This window comes from Lepidochelys olivacea, assembly GCF_965140295.1.
Source record: "Lepidochelys olivacea isolate rLepOli2 genome assembly, chromosome: 1".
NCBI classification, from domain to species: Eukaryota; Metazoa; Chordata; order Testudines; family Cheloniidae; genus Lepidochelys; species Lepidochelys olivacea.
This window is the reverse complement of record NC_140411.1, coordinates 270,684,958-270,711,653: the sequence shown is the minus strand read 5'-3', so window position 1 is coordinate 270,711,653 and position 26,696 is coordinate 270,684,958. Positions and strand designations below refer to the sequence as shown.

The 26,696-nt window shown below is 40.6% G+C and overlaps 1 protein-coding gene across 2 annotated transcripts in view; it reads right to left on the bottom strand.

The window, feature by feature from the left end:
- Positions 1 to 26,696, bottom strand: part of FGD6 (FYVE, RhoGEF and PH domain containing 6) — a 102,929-nt gene that overhangs the window by 50,019 nt on the left and 26,214 nt on the right. For both annotated transcript variants that reach the window (XM_084633220.1, XM_084633221.1), the window contains exons 3-5: positions 16,189 to 16,330; positions 10,893 to 10,960; positions 10,768 to 10,798 (exon numbers count right to left, since the gene is read on the bottom strand). In XM_084633220.1, the coding sequence (XP_084489346.1) occupies positions 10,768 to 10,798; positions 10,893 to 10,960; positions 16,189 to 16,330 (241 nt within the window). The remainder of the gene's footprint in view (positions 1 to 10,767; positions 10,799 to 10,892; positions 10,961 to 16,188; positions 16,331 to 26,696) is intronic.

The window sequence follows — 26,696 nt, the reverse complement described above, 5'->3', positions numbered from 1 at the left end:
GCTGGAGCACCTGCCACGTGTCCCTCCTCCTCACTGTACACAGCAGGGGTATCTTTCACATACTCCTCCGAGGCAGCCATGCTGGTCTGAGGATGGCGGTGGGGGTCTCCGACAAGGATGGCATGCAGCTCATTGTAAAAGCAGCAGGTCTGTGGCTCAGCACCAGACTGACTGTTGGCTCCCCAGGTCTCGTGGTGTGCCTGTTGCAGGTTCCTTCATTTTCATGTGTCACTGCTGCTGATCCCTGTCATCCTCTTTCACCTGTATCCACCCTCTGTGCAATCTTTTCGTAGCGGTCAATGTTTCTACAGCTGATCCGTAGCTGTGCCTGCAGAGGCCCTTCTCCCCACAGGCCCAAGAGATTCAATTTCTCCTGTCTGCTCCAGGCAGGAGTGCGTCTAGAATGTGTAGCCAACAGAGTGGGTTGGGCAGTTGCACATAACAAAGGAGAGCTGTTCGGTGTGCTCACCAAGTGGGACGATCAGGAAAAAGCCCTTTCGAACATATGCAGGTGGTTTTAGGGTGGGGGGGGGAGGGATGATGACGGGTGGCTTACAGTCTCCATGACCCCCAGAGTGGTCACTATTGGGCACAGTGGGGCAGCTGCTGGAGGACTGTTAGCATCAATGTAGGTTGTGCAGTGTCTACGCTTGTTCTGCATTGACCACAGTACATCGACCATGGCTCAGTGCCATTCAGGGAGGTGGTTTTACTGTGTCACCGTAACAGGATGCCAACGTTGGCAGAAGACAAGTTTGAATGTAGACACATGCACAACTCTGTCGACTCAACAAGACAACTTACGTCAGCCTCACTTTGTAGTGTAAGCCAGGCCTAAGAGAAAACCAACCAAATGACACTAGAGCTGTCAGGTTTTTCTTGTTTGTTCTTTTTTTAATATCATAAATAGTTTGGTACAATCAATATTTACCTACGCTGGGAACACTGATCACTCATCCCAGAAGGTGGTACATTCTCTATGCTACAAAAGCCTCCCGAACAGACCAGGCTATCATGTTTATTTGGTCCTCACTGAACATATAGGGTGAAAAACCTGGCCCCACTGAAGTCAATGAGAATTTTGACATTGACTTCAATGGGGCCAGGATTTCACCCATGGGTCCCGAGTACCTTTTCCACCACTTACAATGAAACTTACACAATTTTTAAAAATCTTGTAACACCCGTGTACCTTACTTAAACTGCTGAATAACTCTATAGGATATGAGCTAAGTCAATGTCTAGGATGTCACAGGGAGGAAAATCTGAACTACAGGCACTAGGCTCCTATAGCCTCCCAGAACAACTCTCCCCTGGAGGCGAGTGCTGCTGGGGTGGAGGAGGGTGAGAGGACACGTCACAGCCATCCATACCAGCTCTCTCAGTTAACCTCTCTAGGCCCATCCACCCAAACGTCCCTGTCACCATCTCCCAGCAATATCCCCACAAGCTTCAATCGCATGGTTCCATGGGTCACAAAAGGCTGGGATTCAGTAGTTTGTGGCAAGAAACTGCAGGTGGTTTTTGGGCAGGGAGTAGAAAGGAAAGGTCAGGAACTACCGCATTAAAGTTTTAAAAAAAAAAAAAAAAAAAAACAAAGCAGATGGCCTTATTCATATGGAAATGCTCTTTCACACATCATCTGTGCAGACAAGTGTCACATAGCTTACTATCAGCTGCATCTATGGGGTTTCCTGACCTTAGGGCAATGGTTTCCAAACATTTTACTAAGATGACCTACCAACTGAATTTTGTGGCTGTTTTTTGCAACCCACCACTATACATATATTATACAGAAACCCCCATTTACTATTTTTAAATCCTGTAACGGTGCAACAGTAGGATAGATTTTGTATTAAACTTCATAAAAACAGTATTGTATTAAGAAAAAATTGTCACATGGGGTACTGCTGTCACATGGGGTACTGCTTGTCCAAACCAAGGCTGGATTAATGCATAGGCAAACTAAGTACGTGCCTAGGGCCCAAATTCCTGTGGAGAGGGGATCACCAAAAATCATACAGCAGTCTCCTTCCCCTCCACAGCCTCCTCCTTGCTCTGCTGAGGAGGCACAGACCACCTGCAGCAGCACCCTCCAATCTGGTATCACAACCCAACTTGCTGTAGAGAAGAGGCACCGGCTGCCTGGCTATCATAATGGAGGGGTGACCAGGCCAAAACCCAAGTGGCGTTGTGACCCCGTGTGCCAGGTTGAAACACCTGGAGTGCAGAGCCAGGCCCAGTCTCTTGGGACAGGAGCCGCTGCTGTGGGGTGAATGCGGGGTGGGCTTGCTCTCCAACACCCCCACCCCCAGGCCTCCCCTCTGCTCTGGGCCCATGACTCATTCAGAATCTTCCTATGACCCACTGGTGAGTCAGGACCCACAGTTTGGGAAACACTGCTTTTGAGCACTGCTTAATGCTGAAATGATACAAGGAATTGCAATGACTAATACAGCCCAAATACAGGACTTCTGAAGAACGTTGGGCAAAATACATTGTGTTTAGTACTTGTAACTGGTACACTTAGCAAGAGCAGACAGTTACTGAGTCTAATACATAAGCCAGCATGAGACTAGTAAATGCTGGATCTCACTGTTTGTAGCTCAGCCTTGGATGGAGTCTTTTCCCCAAAACAACATAAAATTCTTGCTTTGTCCTCTGGCATAGGTTATCTGAACATTGTAAGGCACAGTGCATGAAAGCTTGTTTGTATACAATGCAATCGGCAGAAGAAGCTCCTTCCTGACAAGACACTGGAAGAGGAGTAGGGAGTCAGTTTTAAACACCATTTATTTAAGTTACTGTTTTAGCATATGAAGACTCTGGCATGTATTTGGCCACAGGAGACCCTGGTGCTCTCTCTGGGATGATCCAATGCCCACTGAGGTCATCATTAACTCCAGTGAGCTTTGGATCATACTATGTGACTTCATCATCGAAATAACAGCCAGTCAAGATACTTGATTGTCAGCCCAGTCCCTAATAAGTCAACAGATGAACTACTGCAGAGAGGAAAGAGAGGTAATATAGGAGATACAAGGCAAATCAAATTAAACCTACAAATGGTGACAAACCAGACTGCTAAATGAAACAAAAATGAGAAGGAGAAAAGGTTCAGATTTCTTGGGAATTATCAAATCACTGTTATTGAACATGCACTGTGCATTGGTTACAATAACAATATTAAAAATTTATTTATGACCTGGCAGCTCTTTTTAAGTAACCCTCCTGAGGTTTATCTTGAGCTGAAGTTAAAAAGATTTGAAGGCAGACAGCATAAGCCTGAGGAGTGAGGGTGGGGATAGGAGGGAGAAGAGTGAAATAGATAGGAGAATGCCGTGACTGTCTATGTTCATAACTATTGGTCCTCTGATTATGAAATTCATTAATATTGTATCTGTGTAGCGAGAGCCCATAATGGCTGCATTTTTAATAAAGTTAAATAAATAGAATATAAAAAGAGAGAAAAATGAAACTTCACTCCAAAAAAAATGCATGTCATTCAGTACAAGGATAATTTTTTCCTAAAAGAAGAGCAGTAATTCAAGAATTACAGTGAGGTTAATTAAATGCACTTGCCTGCTTCCCTCTAAAGCTAATCTGTTCACTACTAAATAGAAAAACATGGCCAACTTCCTTAACATCACTGTTAAAAGTTAACATATGTATGTATACTTGGCACTCAGTGATCAGTATCACATGCGATCACATTGAAATAATCCGCATTACACTCACAGATTTTATAGTTATACCAGAACATAAACATTGCTAAAGCCTCCTCCTGCACTGAACTGTTCAAAGGCCATCACCCTAGCTGCCATAGGCAACGTGTTCTGTTTGAAGCAATGCAGCAGCAACATTAAAGCGAATTTTTAAGAATCACACTTTGTATTTAAAAACACTTCTCAAATAAAAAACTGAATTCTACTCATGCTGTATTTTTAAAAAAAGCTAAAATATTCACTTTTTAAAATGAGACATTTACTCAATTGAATAGTACCATTTGTGACAAAACAGAAGTTTTACATGATGTGACAAGCATATAAATATTGTGTGTGCGTGTGTATGTGTGAGAACAAAAAAGGTATGTTGACATGCAGTTCAACAGGATGATTTTTTCAAAGAAGTAAATAAATAACAATGGCCCAGATGCTCAAACTGCTTCATGCAATGCTGTTTGCAGGATCCAACTTTATGTTGTTATATTCTGGTCCAACTGTAATTTTCTTGCGTCTCCTTTCATTGTGTACACAAAAGAGATGACCTTCATTTCCCTACTTTGAGATGAAGGCACATCTGGTTGTCACCAGAATGTGTTACACAATGGCATCCATATCTATTACAGATTGCTTCAAGTGTCACTATCCAGTAGAGTAACCAGTGGCTCCTGAGGGAGCTCAGTTACTCCAGTAAGTGTTAAATTACTTACAAATACTTCATTTTTCTGTTAATGTCTGGCAAGACACTCCTAACAAACGCATGAGTGGGCTTGCCCTTTTGTTTTTGTTTTTTAAACTACATCCTTGCCAGCAGTTTGTAGCAATGTCTGAGCTACTATGGAGTCAAAAATCCTTTGACACTATTTCCTCAGCTAATTAGGCAACTGTGGAACTTGACAAATGATTCATAATAGGGTCACCGCTATTTCATCAACAGAAACCCTTCTTCTCTCCCAGAAAGGCCTTGTGTCACAGTGACTTGCATCCCTCTCACTAGAGTGTTGCAAGTGCAAGGCCACAACAAATGACCCCATAACTTTGTGTTAGCCTGGGGAACAAGGGAAAAGATGTGGACCCAATTTCAGATCCACCTTAACGACATGCTGAACTTTCACTAAACTGCTGGCCTGAGCCCATATGGGCTTCAGATTTCTGTACAGTTGCACATATATTGTTCATTTAAAATTTGTGAAATTAACATTCCACTATTCAGAAAAGCATGGATGAGACAGCTTTTTGACTGCACAGGGAGAGAGACAGACATTGTTTAAGCAAGATGTGTCAGAAAAGAGAAATAGTCTTTTTTTAAAAATTGCAATTTAAAAAAAAAAGACAGACAACTGCATAATTTAATGCTGATCCTGGCATCCTTTTGCTTGGGCTCCATTCACATGTTCACCCTGGTTTGTAGTCGCATACTTCTTATCATACATTAACACACCATCAGCAGAAACATCTTTCAGTTTATGTGCAATTCCTGCTTAAGTACAAATCCAAAGAGCTCAAATATCAGTTTGGTGTCAGGAATTTTTTTGCATTTGCACATTCTTCAAGGCACACACACCCCCACCCCCCAACTTTCACATTCTAGGAAAGGGCCACGCTGCCACAACATGGCAAACTGCAAGTACGACTGCATGGGACATAGATGTAATAGATCTTGCAAACACATATTTAATACAAAAGGTCAATACATACGCTTAACTATATCAGTGATACTTTATAATGAAGTCAATACACGTTGATTGTACGGTTTTTCAAGTACACAAATTACCTCATCAGTCCTAGAAAGCTGACAAGTAATTCTATGTCGTTTTCATGACTAGTACAATAATTCACAGGTCTTTAATAGCATAAGATACTTAATTTTTACAACATAGTCAATTATCTGACTGGGGAGATGTTCACAATATCCTAATGCAGAGAACGGACTAGATAACCCACCAGTGCTCCCTGCCAGACCAACTTATTTCATTAACATTTCTTTGTAATCTAGCTACAGCTGTAATTCATTATTAAATGTCTCGACCAGATCTGGCACGGCCATTCAGCAATTCTAAAGCACTCCAGTAGTTTAGAGAGCTGTACTGGCATCCTCACCTTGCATCTGGCAGGAAGGTAAATATTACTATTTATTTTTTACAGACAGAGAAACTGAGGCAGAGAGGTTCCGAGAACTGACCAAGGCCACACAACAAATCACGGCCAGAGCTAGGATTAGAGCGCGGGAGTTCCTCGTTCCCAGCCTTGTGCTTACTGCTGTACACCATTCTGCTCCCCCAGATCTATTATGATTGCTTCCTTGTAGTATTTGACTGCAATTTAGTTTACATTGTGAAGTCTGAGTCTAATCTTTAGATTTCTAAGAGAATGAAGTATTTTTACAGTGTAAATATGCTGCAAAAACAGCAACAAGCTAACCCAGAGTTCCCTGGTGAACATGGCCCCATTTTAGCTCAGCGAGAGTGCACCAGCGGAGATAAAGTTGCTTGACCTCAGATCCACACCTCTCAAAATACAAATGTGCTTGTTGCTGTGGGTAATGCAGTGGGCGGCTCTTGGAAAGCCACCTGCCTTGGCTTCCTGCTATAGCAGTGGCCCCTAACGCAAATGGACATAGGAGCAACTCATAGGGATGGGGCTACAGGCCCAGGCAGCAACCCACAGGCCCAAGCTTCTCTCCTCTGTTCCCAGCACTCAGCTACATTGCAAGAGCATATGCATCTGGCCTTAAGTGCAACCAAGTAGATGCCCCTATTCTAAGCAGTCTGTAGCCTTTTGTTGACTGGGAGTCACAGAGACGGTAAAAAGAGGGAAGGAGGGGGAAGTGGGAGGCAGAGATACACCAACCAGAGGCAGAAAAGGAAAGGAGAGAATATGAACAGAAGAAGAAGAAATGGCAGCTAACATATGTGAGCATGGCTGATGGGGATAAAAAGAGGTAACACTCCTCTGGCAATTCTTCACAGGAGGGTAACTCCACCAAAAAGTGGTTCAGGGCTACTGAGCTAGCCTATGCTGCATACTGAATTAGAGAATTTAAAATAAATCCCACATATTGTCAGGATGCATTTGTGCATTACTTACATGTATGAGAAGCAGCTATTTCCCTATCTATGGTTCCAATTTTCAGCCAGATTCAACTGGCTTCTACCACTTGCATATGCAGTCACTGTAGCTCTGTAGTTCTGTGCCTAAACACACAGTCTGCAAACAAACAAAATCAGTGGCCACTTTTTGAAAATTTGTTCCTGTATGTAACCTGTCAAACATGTCAACATTTCAAGACGCCTTTTCATGCATGCACGTGTTAGGAGCTGGAAGATGAGACACCTTGAATTTTTCCTGTTGTGTACAAGATAAAGGCCAAGTGACTCGTGACTGAGTGCCCAACCTGAAATACTTTAAAGAGACCCAATTTACAGAAGATCGATGGCTCAGCACTTTCTGAAAATCAGGCACCCGTTTGCCATGTCTCAAGTTGGGCCCCCACAGAGCGAGGCACTGAAAATCACTTATGACAATCTTGACCCTGCAGCATAATCTATTATAGCCTTGTGTAAATCTTAAAGGAAAACTAGGGTCATGAGCATTAATTCACTTTGGCTTAGTGAAAGCTCAAATTACAAATGGCGTGTGCAAGCCCTGCTTAGCTAGCATGCTCTAAACTCAACATCCATCAAGCTCACAGCAGGTGACATGCTAGATCTGCCATTAAAAAAATGCTGATTTAATGTTTGCTGATGGGCTGCCAGTTTTCTTTTTACCAGCTCCTAGCTCTTATAACTCACCAGTAGCAAACAGTTTATTTATATTACAGTAGCATGCAAAGACCTCCATCAGTCACTGTCGTGCGAGGCATTGTACAAGCACCCTGGAAGACACACTCCCTGTTCTACAGAGAGTATCTAACGCATTATACTGGCATATGGGTAAAGATAACCAAGAAATGACTAACCCAGAGACTCTAGCAGACAAAACGCGGACAGAAATTCAACAAATGGAAGACCCCTAATGTTAACTTTTTAATTTTGTTCACTCTAAAACTCAGAAGGCTAAATGAGGCTTTGAGAGCTGGAGGGCACTAGTAAGGGGGCACACCCATACACCTACTGAGTGGTGTGGAGAGAGCCATTTGGCCTTTGCAATATGTAATACCTCCTGGATACTGGAGGGTGGGAAAGGGTGCTGGCTCACAAATGCATACGGTAAAGGGTGTGTAGGCCCTCTGACCTTTTGGGGTATGGAACATTTCAGCCAGTGGTGGACAACTTGCTTGTTCCTTGGGCTCCATAATGCTTTGCAGCCAGATGAGAGTTGTCTTCTATGGAAGTACCTTGCGTCCTCCCCGGGCTAGAGTGTACCCCTCCACAGGCCAGCCATAAACTGACCCCAAGCTGCACACTGTTTTGGTTTAAGTATTTTGTTTTTTGCAGCTCCTGAGAGTGAAGTTTCTGCACTTTAATAGAATTTCATCCTTCAAAGAAGGAGCGAGGAGACAGGATTACAATTAAATGGGTCATTCAGTCCGGAGCAACTCCACTGACTCTACACATTTTGGCAAACTTCATTGTGCAAAATTGAAGGCCAGTATCTCAATCAGCACCTTTATAGCCAACACAATGCTTACATTAAATTCATGATATTATATAACTGATCCCAAACCAAAACATTTTCTATATGATCAAACACTGTGTCTTAAGTATTTATTTTTTGTTCTTCTCATTAAATAAAAAAACCCCACAACCTTCAGATGGGCTCTTTGAGTGCTTGGGAGAGTTGTTTCATCTAAAGCAATTTAGTTAATATAATCAACAAAATGCAAGCAAAATTAGACTTGGTTATGTATAGCCAGCCTCCACCTATATCCGCATCCTCAATTACCTTAACTTTCACTTCAAGTGCTCTTAAAAATGGGTGTGTAAAATGGCACCTTCTCACTCAGATCTGCTCCCTGGGTGTAGTCAGCATTATACTTGTTGATTTCAGTGACAAAAATAAGAGTTTACTGCTCTTTACTCCTGTTAGTGCTGCAGAGCCAATGTTGCTAAGACTGAGTGAGCTAAATATTCCTCCACTCTGTACACACCATCCACAGAATTGCTTACTCAACTCCAAGTAGCTGCAGCTGAAGAAACACACAGCCTCATTTGGCCTGCAGAACCTTTATTACAGGTGATGAAGCACAGGGTGAAAAGGGCCCAGGCGTCACTTTGGGAGCCCAAGCTGAGTTGCTTGGCTGGCAGTCAGCAAGCTAAACAAGTGAGACAAAAACTACTGGGACACAATAAAAGTGAAATCCCACAATGGCAGTGCTGCAAAGTTACTTTCCACATAGAACCTCACTTTCATAATTGTCTTTTAAGTGGCTTTGCATCATTCTTGTGGATAGTCAGATTCCCTGGGAGTACTGTTACATTTAAACACAACACTGGGTTTCCATAAACTCTGCCAATAGGGATGGTGATTTTCCTTTTAATGATAGGCAGCATACACAGTCCCAGCCTCAAAGAGCTTATGATCTAAACAGACAAACACAGAGAGAGCTGAACTGATTGCCTAAGGTCACAACAGATCAATGGCAGAGGAGAGACTAGATCCCAGATTTGAGACTCAGGTCAGCATCCTCTCCACTACACTGCACTGCCTTTATGTTCTGATATTTGTCCCTGAGCCAACAAGAGTCCTCATTCATTTGAGAACATTCTGCCATGCAGTTTACTTTACAGCTAGCAACTAATTAAAAACGTATAACTTTGCTATTTAAACACACTCTCTTCATAGTGCCTTATGCTCAATTCCCCAAACAGGTATTTAAGATGGTTGGTGCCTGGACTAAGTACAATGCTGGTTGTAAACTATAAATTTGCCATTACTATCCGACACAGTCTTTTAAAGTTCAAGCCCTAGCAGACTCAGAAAACAATCACTCAAAAATATAACAAAAATCAACAGGTGGTGTAGTAATATTTTCGTTTCCTGTGTTAGAGAGGAGGTCTGTTTTACAGGCACAGAAAAAACGTATCCTTGTTTCCAATCTGGCAGAACGCGCTGCATAAGAGACTCATTAGGTAAAAGCAGAAATGTTTAATATTTAGAACTCTCTCTCCTTCCTGGGGAAAAACTACTCAGGAGAGGTAGAGTGAAGAAAACTGAAAATCAGTACATGAGAAAAAATATGATTTCTTATAAACTTTATCAGTACACTCTTGTGATGTAAAAAAATTGTGTACTCTCAACTTAGTAGTTCTGTTTATACAATCCATTTCCAATACCTTTGCTGTATGTCTTCTAATGTATTAGACAGCAAAATCACATGCCCAGGAAAGCCAAACTCCTCATTTGCTAGTTCTAGCATCTTCTACAGTAGCTAACAGAATACCTGTTTATTGTGTAATTAGCATACAAGATCAAGGGTTTGATACCAACGTACCAAATATACTTGACTAAATATTAATTTGCACCTTTCCATTAGTGGACATTGGTATTGTATATGCTCCCATAACAGCAAGGAATGCAAAATGCATACCTGTAAAGAGTTATAGCTCAAAACATACAGTACGACGATGACTGCAGTACAAAAGCCCAGATTTAAACAGATTATCTAAGAATCAGGTAAAATATTTTTACATACATTGTACATATTCAAGTTGGTAAAAAAAACAATAATTTTAAAAGGTTTTTTATTCAAAAATTTTCATACTACTATTTATGGAGAAAGAATTATTCTTGCCAAACAACCAGATAGTTCATTAACAAATAAGGAGCTATAGTTAGGGGCATATTCTAATATTTAATCCAAAATCCCAATAGTTTAAATGGAAGTTTTGCATGAGCATCAAGGGGGATACTACCACACATTTACCCACTATACTTGTTAGGGAAAAATTCCAGCAATTTAGGTTTTTTTTATACTACTGCCTAATTAGGTTTATTCAGTGTTTTAAATGAGGAAATATTAAAGAAAATACACTTCAGTACAATACTGTTTAAATGCTGAAATTTAAGAGAACAAAGAACATAAAAAATTTTATTAGATACTTACAATGTGCAAGAGCTTTAGCACATCCACAAATCTGTTAGAAAAGTAATAAAAAGCAAATAATTACATTTGAACTGCAGAATTAAAATAAACTGAATAAGTATTTTGAGTTTAGCATTAACACCTACACTTTCTCCGAGCTCATGATCTCCTTGGCAATATGGTAAACTTTCGTTTTCTTTCCAGCTGCTTTGCTCTGCAGATAAAATTACATGTTACACTATGTACTCACAAACAAATAGCAAAGATCAACTTCAAGCCAAATTTCCTACAAAAAATATCACTTTATACTGCTCTAAAGTCTATTGGTATTTAGAGATTAATTTGTGTGAAATTGAATTTAGAATTGGATAGAATGATGTGTAAATGCTAATCTATAAATAAGCACTAGTCTCCCTGTCTAGAAACTCTGGAAAGCAACAGAGCCCATACTGAAAGTGACAGCTGTCAGCTATTGAAGGAACTGGAGTGTGGTTAATACTCTATATCCATATTCATCAATTTTATTGGCTCATTTGTGAATACGGTATACACATGTGCAGTAAACTCAAATGGTTTTTAGGAACATTTGTCAAGAGATGAACACTAATTTTTTCATGCTTTTAATAAAGACAAAAATGTAATAGGAAATAGTATTACTTTGAAAAGAAAAAAGTAAACTATTGAGAATCTGCCTTATTAAATCTAAAAAAAGAACTAAAATTAACTACAATCAGATTTCTTTAGCTAGTAAGTCTACTGTATAGAAGAAATATAATCTTTGTAAAATAAGATTTCAGTCCTGAAACACATGCAGACACACAAATATATGCATACATACCCCTCAACATGATGATATGATAGCACAGGGATTGAATGAATCCAATCACACTAGAATGCCATTAATTCTCATTTTTTCCAAAGTCAAAAATATGAGAATTCTCACAACCAACCCCCACACCCAGCTATCTCATCTGATATTTTAATCCTTTAATTGTTATGGGATCCCTCAAAAAGAAAAGTGCTAAATAAATGTGAAATACTGAATCCCCAGTCTTATGCGAGTCAGAAAAAAAATACAGGAATATGAATATTTAAGATACTGGCTAATAAAATGGAATGTGGAATTATTTGCATTACAGTCCAATTGTGCTAGATCCTGTACAAACATGTACAAAAGGCACCAAAGAATTTACAATCTGAGCCCCAGGCCTGCAAGCTGTCACCCAACAACACAGAGATGATAATCCTTGTGATAGACTTGTGATGAGCTCCAGTGAAGTCAATGGAGCTCCATGTGGGTGGAGGAATGAACCTAGACAGAGCAGCTTGCAGGATCAGGGCCAAAACTTAATACCAATTCCAAGAATGTGGTGCAGCAAACAAAATGAGGAAAAGATGACAGGCGTGCAAAGATGCTTTTGCACAGTTTGTGTTTACAGTTTCCTTTTCTTTTTTAAATATATCTCTATAGTAGCAGTCCTGGCTTGCCACCGGCCTAGCTGTTATCAGCTGGCACTATGTCTATTATCAATGTAGGTTTTCCATTACAATGGGGAGTTAAAGGAGAGATAAAATGAAAATAAATCATAGATAAGCAGGTATTTAACACAGAGAACAAACAGTATCAAGCTGAAGTTCTGGTGACATCATATGCAGAACAGTAGTAAAAGACCAGACACTGAGTGATTTACCTTAAAAACCTTAGCTGTGTTTATTACATTGCTGCATACTTGTTAATGATATTTGAAATAAGGTTGCAACATTTCTCTTTGAAAGGTTTATTGCTTCATTTCCTATTTCAAAAAGACAGGTTTCAGAGTAGCAGCTGTGTTAGTCTGTATTCGCAAAAAGAAAAGGAGGACTTGTGGCACCTTAGAGACTAACCAATTTATTTGAGCATGAGCTTTCGTGAGCTACAGCATCCGATGAAGTGAGCTGTGGCTCACGAAAGCTTATGCTCAAATAAATTGGTTAGTCTCTAAGGTGCCACAAGTACTGCTTTTCTTATTTCAAAAAGGTGATTGTAATGCAGATGCAATCCCATGCGATTTCATTTCTATCAGTATTGTAGGATGGTGTTACATCAATAATTCAAGTGGCACTTCATATGGTTTGCTGATCTCTAAGAATTTCAGAAGTCATACACTGTATGTTTGTTATTCTGATATACCAGGCACTATCCAATCCAAACAAAAGGTAAGGACCACAGATATCAAGCTACAGGACTACAAAATCTAAGAAGTTAAATTCTGAATGTTGGAGCAATTTGTTACCCAACCAGTAGGGTGGCAAATTTTGGCTGGACATATTCCTGGATGTTTCCTCACATGACATAATCTTTAATTAAAGATTAATCTTTAATTCCTGGAAGCTCCGGGACAATCTTTGAGGGTTGGCAACCCTAGGAATGAGTGAAGCTACAACAACAGTAACATGTTGCACTTACTCAGTGCCATTTATCCACTGACCACAAAGCGCTTTACAAATGTAGGTATCAGCCCTGTTTTATAGATGGGGAACTTGAGGCACAGAGAAGCAACTTGCTCAAGGTCACAACACAAATGAGGGTCACAGCTGTGAACAGAATCCAGGAGGCCTCACTTTCAGTTGATAGTCTCCCACTAGTGCCTACTGGCATTAGTAGCATTGCTAGACCAAAGTACTCATGCTGCAAGTTTTGGTCTGTACTTGCAGTTCTCCTTTGAAGAGCAACTAGCATATAAATTACTGAGAGCTGGAAACCAAATTGCAGTTTCTACAATCCTCAGCTAGGCCTTAGTATTTTGTACTACACTGAAACAAGACGATTTCAGCAGTGAAATCCTAGCTCTCCCATTCTTATCAATTAGGTTTGTATTTGGCAAAACCCCCATATTAGTGTCTAGAAATATTCACTAAAACCAACCAAATTCAGGACATTTATATTTATACAAGGATATGGTGTACATCCTTCTCTCTCTCTTTATGGAGAGCATAGCTAACACTATGGGAATAAACTCACATGCAGTCTGTGATTTTGCAAGACAATAACTGGCAACACTATAACTGACAGTTCCAAACTAATTTAAAAGTAACGATTAAACAGTAGTAAAATACTAATGCAAAATAAGCATGAGCTGAGAGATTGCCCCTTTGTTTTTTGAACACCATTTAGAAAATTTTTCTCAGATCAACGGGCACTGGAAATGCCACACGGTGTTTGTTCAGTCAGAAGACACTCATTTGGAAGGCAGGAGAATTTGAAGCATTGTCTTCAAATTTTGGGCCTTGAGTTCTTTCTATTTTCAGGTGATAAAAGGGTAAAAACTGAGGTGTTCTTTCTCAGCAGTTGTTTACTGTACCCGCTGTTGTGGGTGAGAAACGTCATTAGAGACTGGATATGTTTTCCAAGAAAAACAAAACCCACCAAACAGCTGATTACCAATGCAGAGATTGTTTCATTTTCCCCTGCAGCTGCAGGAACTGTTAGAAGTTTCAAGCAAGGGGCAGATTGTTGGTAAAGTTAATCTGCAGCTGTGAGAGTCCACGCGCCACAGGCCAGATGAGCAAGTTAAAAACCAGATGGTTCACCACCAATTCCGAGTTACATGAAGGCAAGAGTATATTCTATGAAACAAGACGTTTCATGAGCGAAGTAGCATTGCGCTGTGTGTTTCTAGGAATGCTCTTCTGAATCTTGTGAGAAAGATATTTACATTGGGATGTTAGCTGATATACCCACACACAATTTTGGTTAGCTACACAAGAACAGACTATGCTGCTGACTCCCCCCACACCCCAACTTACTCAAGTGAAAAGTTGATTTATTAAGATCAAGCTTTCAGGGCACTAGCAGAAAAATATGAGGAAATTCAAAGCTGTTGCACAACACATTCACCTTGTTGAACTTGGAGCTCTTTTTTTTCTGGCAACAGGAAATCCTATATCTAGTTCTCCTTGGCAGGCAGGCGTCTGACATAACATTCCACCACAGCGCAAAAAGATACTTGCCCTGTAAGGAGATGAAGAATCAGCAGTCCCCGCAGGTCTGAAGGAAAGCCAATGCCAGAATCTACAGCCACGCAGATTTCAGGGGTGCTGGGAAGCTGACAGAAACCTCTAATACTTATAAGAAAAGATGACAAAGGAAGCCCCTAGGAAAGGAGATGAAACTCCAGATCATCAACTGATTCAAAAAGGTTGTTTTATTACCCAGTCACCCTTGGCTTGAAGGAGGGATGGGAAGAGGGAAAATCACATAGGGAGTGTCTTCCAAAGACATGCCATCCAGCACACACAGCAGTGAAGAGAGAACCAGAACCTAGGCATTATGGCTAAGGTGCCTCCAGGGCACTTGGAGCAGAACAAGCCTGCTAAGAAGGATCTTGTGGAGATCAGGAAAAGGAACACTGTACCTCATCACTTTGAAGGCACTGAATTGAGGCGCTTAAATGGGTAATGTGCCAGCTAGGTAACCAGGACTAGCAGAGAGAAGAAAACCCTCTTTAATGGGTGCCTCTGCATTTGATGGAGTAGATACAATCAAGAAAGCAGAGTAGTGTGGGCCAGAGTAGTGACTCTTAAATCCAAGAAACAGGAATCCTACACTATCCCCAAAACAGGGCGAAGGTTGGGCCCCATGTCTACTCTGGTCATTGGAAAGGAGCAGTGAGCACTGGTTAAAAGGCAGGATCTCATATGTTTCAGTCCAAGGAAGCTAATAATTTGTGGAGTGCGCACATACCCCAAGACAGTTTACTGATTTGAAAGGCTTGTGTGGCTGGACATGCAACTTCAAGAATGTTGTTCCACTGAACCAGAAATTGTCACTGAAAAGTAGCCTTTCCTTCCTCAACAGTTGGCTGGAAGACTCCTATATCACAATAGTTTCATCTGCCCATGCTCCTAACACCAATGAGATGGCACTGGGAAGGGCCTCAGCAGTTCTAGTGACCTGTTTTCCACTCCTGGTAATCAGTTTCCAATGTTCTTCAGTTCACCCTGCAGAAAGCAGGAAACTCTGGGACTCAAAGGTCCAGAGCATGAGATTAAGAGCTTTAGTAAATGTGCAGTCTAAAACATGCAGACAAAGCAGTCAAGTTTGACTCTTTTGCACTTTACTTCAGTTTGTGGAACTCTACATATACAGGTGCGTGGTGTGTAGGACTACAGGCCCACAACTCTTTGAGGCATTAAGAATAACTAATGGACTGAGCAGTGCACACTTTTTATGACTATTTCTAAACATGGGTTCTTCACATCAAGGACATTTGTGAATCCACAGCAAGTATGAAGCTTTAAAAAAAAATTACTGTTTTTTTTCAAACGCAAAAAGCATGTGAAAAATGATGGTTTACATTTATACAACAAGACATCTCTTATGTAAATATTCCCCAAATTCCCTTTACAAACTATATGGGAAACTAAAAAACACTAAGCACAGCTTTAAAAATCAAAATACACCTGCTTATATTCTTGAAGATCAAGCTCCCCTTTGCTAGAATCAGAATTTGTGTCATCTTCCTCATCAGAGCTGTTGATAATCTCTTCATCTGATTGAACCTCTCCCATCAACGCATTGGAATCACTGTGATCTTCTGATGTCCTACAAGGGAAAAAAAAAACCCAAAATACATATTTGGTTTATATTAGCATAACTTTTAATTTTTCTTTGAAAAACTATCCATCAGAGCAATGAGGCTAACTGCTACTAGAAGTGCTGAGAGCCCTGGAGAAGATAGAACAGGATTTTCCATAGAGGACCTAATGATTCTGGAATGCTGTATCTATACTGGTATTTACACAATGTTCATTGCCACAGCAGATGAGTGCCATACAAATAAAATAGTCAAAAGGGTTTTATGTTCTTTACACCCTTCACAGATGCCAGCGTTTATCTTTGCCATCATCCAGGGCAAAACTTGAAATTCCATCCCCTCTTGCTAGCGTGTATATATAAATAATATATTTATTTCATGTGTCCAGAGCGATAAAGGGAGATAGTCATTGTTGTTTCTGTTTTGCTCTGCTCTCTCTCTAATGACACTGGGGTTCGTTCTGTACATGATGCTCAGTTTGACAACCTTGTTTTGGGGGTTTTGTTTTAAATAAATGTTCAGTCTTGTTTATTAAGGCATGCACTAGTTAAATAGTTACATGAGGTTGAAACTAATGTCACAGGGAGTCAGTTCAATACATACCCACTTTCCTAAAAAATAAAAGTGGGGGGGGGGCTGTAGAATGTACATTTTGGTGATCCATAAAATCAATGAAAATAAAAACAGTGATATCCCTTTTAGACAACTGTCAAAACTATAAAATATAATTAGGCTCTTTAGCTGTACATGCATTATCTCATTAATAGTCTCAGTCTCAGGAGGTCTCAGTTCTCATTAATTTTAGCCATATTTGTAACTTGTAGAGATTTTGTGCGACAAGTATGCATGCTGATCCTATGAACTACCCCCCTCCTCTAACCTACCTTGACATCTTCAGTAAAGGCCTTAAGAATGTTTCACAGGAAGAAAATTCACGAGGAAAGAGAGCGCAAGGAAGATACAAATGGCAAACAGACTATTGTAAAACTACTAAGCAGCTTCTTATAAGAACAGAGTTCAGAGTCTAAAACACTCTGATAAACTCACACAGAAACATGCCAATTTACTTTAGCCTGGTGGCGGGGTAGGTAGAGAAGGGAGAGGGAGAGAGAGAGAGAGAAAGATAAAGGCATAGCAACATTTTCAACTATGGAATTAAGTAGTTAATAATTTCAAGTTATACCAAATCAATACACCATTCATCGGATCAGCTTTCAAAGCCAGCAAGGTACTGAATGCCCTCCTGTCCCATTTACTCCAATGGACATGGACAAAGAGCAGTTACTTACCCTACAGTACCTGGAGTTCTTCAAGATGTTACAGTCAGCGAGGATCCCACTGTAGGTGCGTACATGCCTCATGTAAGTGACACTGGATGTTTTTGTACATCAGCATCCATTAGGGCTGTGCACGTAACCTGTGCCTCTCATGAACTTCCCTCATACCCTCAATTCAAAACCCAAGCTGGTGAGGATTCCAAAAAGTGGGGATGGAGCACAAGTCCTGTGATCCACATTTATATAAATCTCAAAGAGCCACATTAACCGTAGGGTAAGTAACCATTCTTTCTTCTTTGAGTATGTCCATATGGGACGCACCATCCCAGTGTTGGTGGCTGGCCAGCAGCATACCCTCAGGACAGTGGCAGTGAGCGCCAGCTGAATCAGTCAAACAATGAATGAAGTACCACTCTCCTGAACTTGGCATCTATCCCGGCAGCCATGTCAAGGACATAATATTTCATCAAAGTCAGCAGGTTACTCCATGTTGTAGCCTTGCAGATCTCAGAGATCAACACATTTCGGAAGCAAGCAAAAGATGCTCTAGTGAGTGTGGTTTGATGTCCGAAGAGAGGGGCTCATCAGCCAACTGATAGCATTGCATGCCTCCACTTGGAGATTCTTTGTGATGAGATGCCCTGGCCAGAATGAGCTACAAAGAAGCTGGGAGACAGCAAAAATGGCTTGGTCCTATTAAGGTAATACTATAAAGCTCTGAATACTGTGTAGTTCCTTTCCTCCAACAGATGAGCCAGTTTTGAGCTTGGACAGACAGGATGAGAGAGGCAAGCATTACCATCTTGAACGTCAGGACAGTGTAGGTGTTGGTTCAGTCTCCTCAGCTCTAGGATAGGATGAAGACCTCCTTTCCTCTTCAGAATGAGGAAATATCAGAAGAAGCTGCCTCTTTCCCTGAATTCTGTTGGAACCTCCTCTATGGCTCCTAGATGAAGCAACAAGGCCACTTCTGATTGCAGCAGGCTTCCCTGAGGAGAGGTGTGTATAGGGGGTAATGAGTGGAACTGGATGGGAGAGCCAGGGGCAATGATCATCCTGTTACAACTGATCATGCCTGGTGGAATGGAGGGAGGCAGATTCTGAAAGTAGTGCTCATTCACTGGATTGGATGGGCTCTCGACCAAGCTGTCAAGTTGACTGGCATGCTGTAGGATTGGGGTGCATTGTTGAGGAAGTGGAAAGGCTGTGCCCTCTGTTTTATCTTGTCCTTTTCCTGGCCCAGTATTCAAGATGCCTGTGTTTGTGAGACGGCACCCATGGCTTCAACTGGGACTGAGGGCAGTAAGGCTTATGGTACAGCACTGAGATATAAATCCCTAGAGAGCATAAGGTGGCCTTTGAGTCTTTCAGCAAGTGCAGAGTGCTGTTTGTCTGCCTGCTAAATAGCTCTTTGCCCTTGAAGTGTGAGTCTTGAACAGCGGCCAGTGCCTCTCGTGCGATACCCAATGCTTTGAGCCATCACACTGTGTTTCATTACCATGGTGGCTAGAGACTTTGCAATGGTGTTGGAGGCATACATCGCAATGAGTAGTGCCAACCTGGCCACCAGCTGACTTTCCTTAATTATCTTTTAGTTCCTCTTGCTGTCTTGCAGAAGCTTTGTGAGGAAGCGTGTCACTTGGTCTCAGGTTAGGAACTCATACTTGGCCAGTAAGGCCTGGCAGTTTGCCACATGCAGAAGAATATGACTTTCATCCAAAGAGGCTGAGTTGTTTTGGGCCTTTAGTCCAAGAGTACCCCCAAGGACACTTCAATTTCTCCTGTACTGCTGATGTGACCAAGAAGCCTGGGTAGGGGTGAATACTTCCACATCTGCCTAGAAAACGTGAGGCAAAGTAAGCATCTGCTAGGTATGTGCGACTCTCCTAGACAGAACTAGTACCTACTGTGCCTGCCTTTTAAATGGATTAGTCCATCACAGGATGGGCAGGGCTTGAAGCCCACAGGTTTTGACTCCATCATACTAAAGAGCTCTGTATGGCAGGTGGAGTGTCTAGCCACCGATACTAAGTCCAGAGGGTTGGATAAGATCACATTGGTGCTCAGAACTTTGCAGAGTTAGGCTTTCACACAGCAGAGTCTAGAACAACGTTATACACTTCTGAAACAAAAACCATGGGTGTAGTTAAGTCAAATGATATTTCTATTGTTCCCGCTTCTTAAAACTGTGTGTCTCATTCCATCCCAAACAGTATCTTTGGGGACGATTGTTGTGGGCTAGAGTAACTACCTGGGGGAGGATTACCACAGCACCTCCAGGAACTTAAAACAGTGGTGGGGGGAGTGCGCAAGGGGGGGAGAGAGATTATTGCAGTCCTTGGGACCGTGAACTGCTTTAGAGAAATATCACCCCTAAGATGGTTTGCGTATACAAGTTCAGATTCAGAGGCCCAAGGAGACAAAGAAAGGGCTTTTGGTATAGAAGGCTGAGTTTAACCTGGCAGAGGTGCCTTCATTTTGATGCAAAAAAACAGATGACCTTTTGTGTAGAAGATACCCAACCCTGCTGAAGGCTTGGAAGACCTTGAACCTGCCAGGGTTTCCATAGGACTGATGTAGAGCTGTTGGTAAAGCGTTTAGATCCTTTTATTGTTTTATATGTTCTCTGGATGCTTTTGTCCTCAAGTAAATGAAAGAAGAATGTGGTTATGTTACTCATGACCACTGTCATTCACTGGTCATCGCTCTTGGAGAGAAACAAAAGAACAGGGGCTGGTCATTAGTCAGACCTGCCAAGAGAAGCAACACGAATTTCAGAGGAGTTATAGCTTAAGTCTAAAGAGAAGGGAGAGGGATGTGGATCCCTGCTCAGAGAAAGGTGAGAACTAGAGGCCTGAGTGGGCATTCCTGAAACAGACTACAGAGGGGATTAAAGGTGCAGTTACCCCAAAACTGTGACAGACAGCATATCTATAGCTCTTGAGAACAGAAAACAAGAAATTGTTTTATTCTGTGCCAAAACCAAGAGGTAACATGCTATTGTCATAAGATTGTGGTCTAAATCCCTCCATATTTCTACCCAGATGCCCTGCATATGGTATAATTCTGTCAAACTGGGAAATCTGTACTAAAAATATTTTGCTCTACTTCTTGGATGAGATTTTCGAAGATCCACAGGGAATCTGGAGGCTTGAAATCCCTCTAGGTAGCTCTGAAAATTTCAGTCCTTATGTTTTTACTGTAATTTATCCAAAGTCCTCAATATTCAAGCTACAGTATGTGACAGATAATTTCTTGACTTTATGTAAAATGTAATTTGAACTGATCAGTTTATCTCAAAGGTAGAGCAAAATAACGCTGCAAGATAAATTACATGTTTTATAGCAAATGAGATTGAGAACTTTTAAACATAGGTTTCTTGAAATTCTATGATCGCAGGGCTGCCCAAGTCACCACTGGACACTTTGAAGGGGTCAGAGTCCTTCACATTTTGAGAAGATTACCAAATTCAATCCCGTGGTACACTTATATTAAATTTCCCCCTTGGACAAAGGTTTGTCTGGATCCTTCATCAATGAGAAAAAGAATGGACATAACATTTATAACACAATTTATACCAAATATAAAAAAAGCAGTTTAAATTGTACAATAATATAAATAACCATATTAGAAACACATCCTTTTTGTCATCCATTGTATTTTGGAACATGCCTCAGATTGTAGATACATCTCAGCTTCTTGAGTGTATAGGAAAGTCAAGAGTATCTGTTCTAGTTCTAAAGGTCTCTTTGAGACCATCAGGACACAGAAGAGTGCTCCAGGAATGTTTCTTATGGCCATTTTAGTTATAAACAAAAAAGCGATAGCCATCCCAGCTGCCATAGTGTCTCAGAGTAATTCCTATTCATCTTTACAGTCCATTCATCATGCTACTCCCATTTCCCCAGCTCAGTGGGTCACTGCGCAACACATAACCCTTCATATTCTTTTACCTCAGTTGTTTAACATTGGGATGATACTTCTCTACAGATGAATAACGAAAATCAATCCCCATTTAGCAACTTTTGTAGACACAAATATCTCGAGTGTTCATGGACCCAATGGCAAGCCCATTCAGAATGAAAATACTTCCATGTGCTTTTGATCAGCCCCCCCCCCCTCCGAGAGATTTGAAGATTTCAATATTTGAATTTAATGGATTTGGTACCTTAATCACATCTTCAAGACAGTCCTATACATATAAGTTTTTTAATGAAATTTGAGTGCAACTTCATTTAGAAAATTACTCTCCCTTGTATCGTATGCCTCAATTGTATGCCTCATGGCCATTTTAGCTTCTCTGCCCATGTGCCATAATTTTCTTCTCTTTTTCTACCCTCTTATCCTCTTTTTAAAAACTCCGCCACCACGTATTAATTCCCCCTAATAACTCAATTTTATGTCAAAGCTTTCTTCATGGAGTAGTTTTTTCTGTTCTGTGTTAAGCATCCGCACAGACTTCTGTAATCCTACTCTCTCCCAAAATATCCATCCTGATCTTGTTTCCTCTTTGTCAGATATTCTTTGCCCAGGGCCCCAACATTAATATGCTTTTTGGTATGAGAAACTTCTGCATTATCAGTCATGTGAAACACCTCACTGCTAACTCATCACACTGTTCCTTGAGTAAGAATATCCTGCCATATCATGTGAGCCAGCCGTCTATAGATAGATGTGGTTCAACTTTTTGTTATTTACATAATCTTAAGATTATGTAGGATTTGTCTGATAACGTAGCATTTTAATGGTTATTTAAAATGGTAATACTAGATTTTTCTTATTCCTTGCTGAGTAAGACAACCAATAAATGAACCTGTAACACTATTTATGTCACACAAAAAATGGAAGGTAAGAGATACTGTGGCAATTCTTTGTAAATTATGACAACGCAATTCTGGCACGAAACAAAAACTGCTTGTCAGTATGATATGGACTTCTAAACTTTAAGCACCGCCATAAACAACGCACCTGAAAATGTTATGGTTATAGTGCCAAATGCTTTGCACATAAGTTTTTTCCCTGTGAAGTACATCCATGTCAACTCCATCCTGGTTACAGCTTTCCACCCAATTCGCTGTGTGCGCAAATCTCAAACTTGTCTCTTTATTTTAATAGTTTATTAAATAAATCATATCTGTAGTTGGTTTAGTATTTTAAATAAGTGTTGATTAGGGCTGTCAAGCAATTAAAAAAATTGCAATTAATCATGCTGTTAAACAATAGAATACAACTTATTTAAATATTTTGGATGTTTTCTAGATTTTCACATATATTGATTTCAATTACAACAATACAAAATATACAGTGCTCACTTTATATTTTTATTACAAATATTTGCATGGCAAAAAATGAAATAGTATTTTTCCAATTCACCAAATACAAGTATTGTTGTGCAATCTCTATCATGAAAGTTGAACTTACAAATGTACAATTATGTACAAAAAGTAACTGCATTTAAAATAAACAATGAAAAACTTTAGAGCCTACGAGTCTACTCAGTCCTGCTTCTTGTTCAGCCAATCGCTCAGACCAAACAAGTTTGTTTTCATTTGCAGGAGATAATGCTGCCTGCTTTTTGTTCACGTCATCTGAAAGTGAGAACAGGCGTTTGCATGGCACTGTTGTAGTTGGCGTCACAAGATATTTACATGCCAGATGTGCTAAAGATTCATATGTCCCTTCATGCTTCAACCACCATTCCAGAGGACATGCGTCCATGCTGATGACAGGTTTTGCTCAATAACAATCCAAAGCAGTGTGGACCCAACGCATGTTCATTTTAATCATTTGAGTCAGATGCCACCAGCAGAAGGTTGATTTTTTGGTGGTCTGGATTCTGTAGTTTCCACATTGGAGTCTTGCTCTTTTAAGACTTCTGAAAACATGCTCCACATGTCGTCCCTCTCAAATTTTGGATGGCACTTCAGATTCTTAAACCTTGGGTCCAGTGCTGTAGCTATCTTTAGAAATAGATGTTAGATAGGACGGGATCTGAGTTACTACAGAGAATTCGTTCCTGGGTGTCTGGCCGATGAGTCTTGCCCACATGCTCAGGGTTTAGCTGATCGCCATACTTGGGCTCAGGAAGGAATTTTCCTCCAGGGCACATTGGCAGAGGCCCTGGTGGTTTTTCACCTTCCTCTGCAGTATGGGGCATAGGTCACTTGCTAGAGGATTCTCTGCACCTGGAAGTCTTTAAACCACGATTTGAGGACTTCAATAGCTCAGACATAGGTTAGGGGTTTGTTACAGGAGTGCGTGGGTGGGATTCTGTGGCCTGCGTTGTGCAGGTGGTCAGACTAGACGATCATAATGGTCCCTTCTGACCTTAAAGTCTATGATGCTATGAAATCTCACATTGGTACCTTCTTTGCGTTTTGTCAAATCTGTGGTGAAGGTGTTCTTAAAACGAACAACACGTGCTGGGTCATCACCTGAGACTGCTATAACATGAAATATATGGCAGAATGCAGGTAAAACAGAGCAGGAGACATACAATTCTTCTCCAAGGAGTTCAGTCACAAATTTAATTAACGCATTATTTTTTTAATGAGCGTCATCAGCATGGAAGCATGTCCTCTGGAATGGTGGCTGAAGCATGAAGGGGTATATGACTGTTTAGCATATCTAGCACGTAAACACCTTGCAATGCCAGCTACAAAAGTGCCATGTGAACGCCTGTTCTCACTTTCAGGTGACACTGTAAATAAGAAGCTGATAGCATTATCTCCTGTAAATGTAAACAAACTTGTTTGTCTTAGTGATTGGCTTAATAAGAAGTAGGACTGAGTGGACTTGTAGGCTCTAAAGTTTTATACTGTGTTGTTTTGGAGTGCAGTTATGTACAAAAAAAACTAAATTTGGAAGTTGCACTTTCATGATAAAGAGATGACAGTTCTCTACAGTACCTGTATGAGGTGAATTCAAAAATACTATTTCTTTTATCATTTTTACAGTGCAGATATTTGTAATAAAAAATATAAAGTGAGCAATGTACACTTTGTATTCTGTGTTGTAATTGAAATCAATATATTTGAAAATGTAGAAAAACATACAAAAATATGTAATAAATTTCAATGTACACTATAATTTAATAGTGTGATTAAAACTGCAATTAATCATAATTAATTTTTTAATCACGATTAACTTTTTTGAGTTAATCATGTGAGTTAACTGCGATGAATCAACAGCCCTAGTTTTAATAAAAGTTTTACTTATTTATAATTATACACAAAGGCTACATTAAAAGAACTTCTGGCTTCAATTCTGTAGCCCCGGGCTGGAATATGCTCTGCTGTTTTGTGGGGATGGTGCATGCTCAGGCCAATCACATGTAGGAGCTGTGAGAGAATGGACAATGCTCAAAGAGGGCAGAATCTTCATGGATTTCAGCGGTTAAACTCCAGCAAGTCTCTGCTGAGCATGTGCGAACTACAATTTTTCAAAGGCTAGTAACTTAGGCAAATTTGGATATACTTTAATGGGGACTGGCCCCTGACACAAAGGACAACCTCTACTACATTACAGTTCCCTCCTTCAAAGCGTAGGAGCTCTCCAAATAAAAAGTCACCAGAATGTTTTTTCCCTAGCCTTAGTGTGGGAAACAGCTACACCATTTTGGCTGAAATTAAATATCAGCTTGAGGCAGACATCCAGCCTTGCCTTTAATTTGTATTATGATAAAACAGGTGCCAACCAAGATCAAACCAGGGCCTCACTTTTAGGCGCTATTAAGCTAGGCATATGAGAGACATTTCCTGCCCCAAAGAGCTTGCAATCTAAATAGACAAAACAGGCAGCAGAGTGGAAGTATTAACAGTCCCATTTAAACAATGGGGAACTGAGGCACAGAGAAATTAAATGACTTGCCCAAGGCTGCAAAAATGTCAGGGCAGAGCTGGGAACTGAACCTTCATCTCCCAAGTTCTAGTCCAGAGCCTTAATCATCCTGCCTCTCCTCGAACTCAGGGTTGGTTTGTTTTTTTATTCCCCTTCTGTATCCATGTTTAGCACTCTTCAGTTCTTTAAACTCTCTTCATACCCACACCAGCCTACACCACACCTCCTTTTGGAGAAGGGCCAACTGCACCAAGCTTTGGACAGACGGTTAATCCTCCCTTACTGCTGCCTTTGAATTCTGAAGACAGTGTCCTTCCCTCCAGAATGAGTTTCTTTCCCACATTACTTGTCCCCTGATATCCTGTGCCTCCATTTACAGATATCGGAAAAAGGTTATTTGGCCCAGGATTGAAAATAAACAGAAAGAATCCTAAAAGAAAAGTTAAGTAGAAAATACATATAGCTGAACTGATACTATAACTTTATCCCTGCCTTTAAAAAAAAATGCACTGAGCCATATTTACAGCCAATGAGAACTTTGGTCTCAGCTCCCAATTCATTCAGAATCACAGTCTGCCACTCTAAGTCACAGAGATCACTCAACAAGTCTTGTCCCAGATCTGTCTTATTTTGTGTCTTTTGCTGTACAGTATATTTGTATCTGCTACAACATGATTTATTAATCTTCATTATTTTTAAAACACCGGTAACCGCTAAGCATTAATGACGATACACAGAAAGAATGAGCAGAAATAATGAGGAGTCCTTGTGGCACCTTAGAGACTAACAAATTTATTTGGGCATAACTTTTCGTGGATTAGAACCCACTTCATCAGATGCATGGAGTGAAAATACAGGAGCAGGTATAAATACATGAAAGGATGGGGGTTGCTTTACCAAGTGTGAGGTCAGTCTAATGAGACACATCAATTAACAGCAGGATACCAAAGGAGGAAAAATAACTACTGAAGTGGTAAGAGTGGCCCATTACAGACAGTTGACAGGAAGGCATGAGTAACAGTAGAGAGAAATTAGTATTGGGGAAATTAAGTTTAGATTTTGTAATGACCCAACCACTCCCAGTCTCTAGAATGAGCTCACCTTAGGACCACTTCTTTCCTCTCCAGACAGAGTGTTTGAGTCCTAATGGGGACTGTTGTAACTGTTTGACGTTCTAGGTTCTCTGCCTGAACCAGTCATGTCACTGCATACAAGTTACTTAGGCTTTGTCTTCACTGCTAAAAAAGGCATGGGTTTT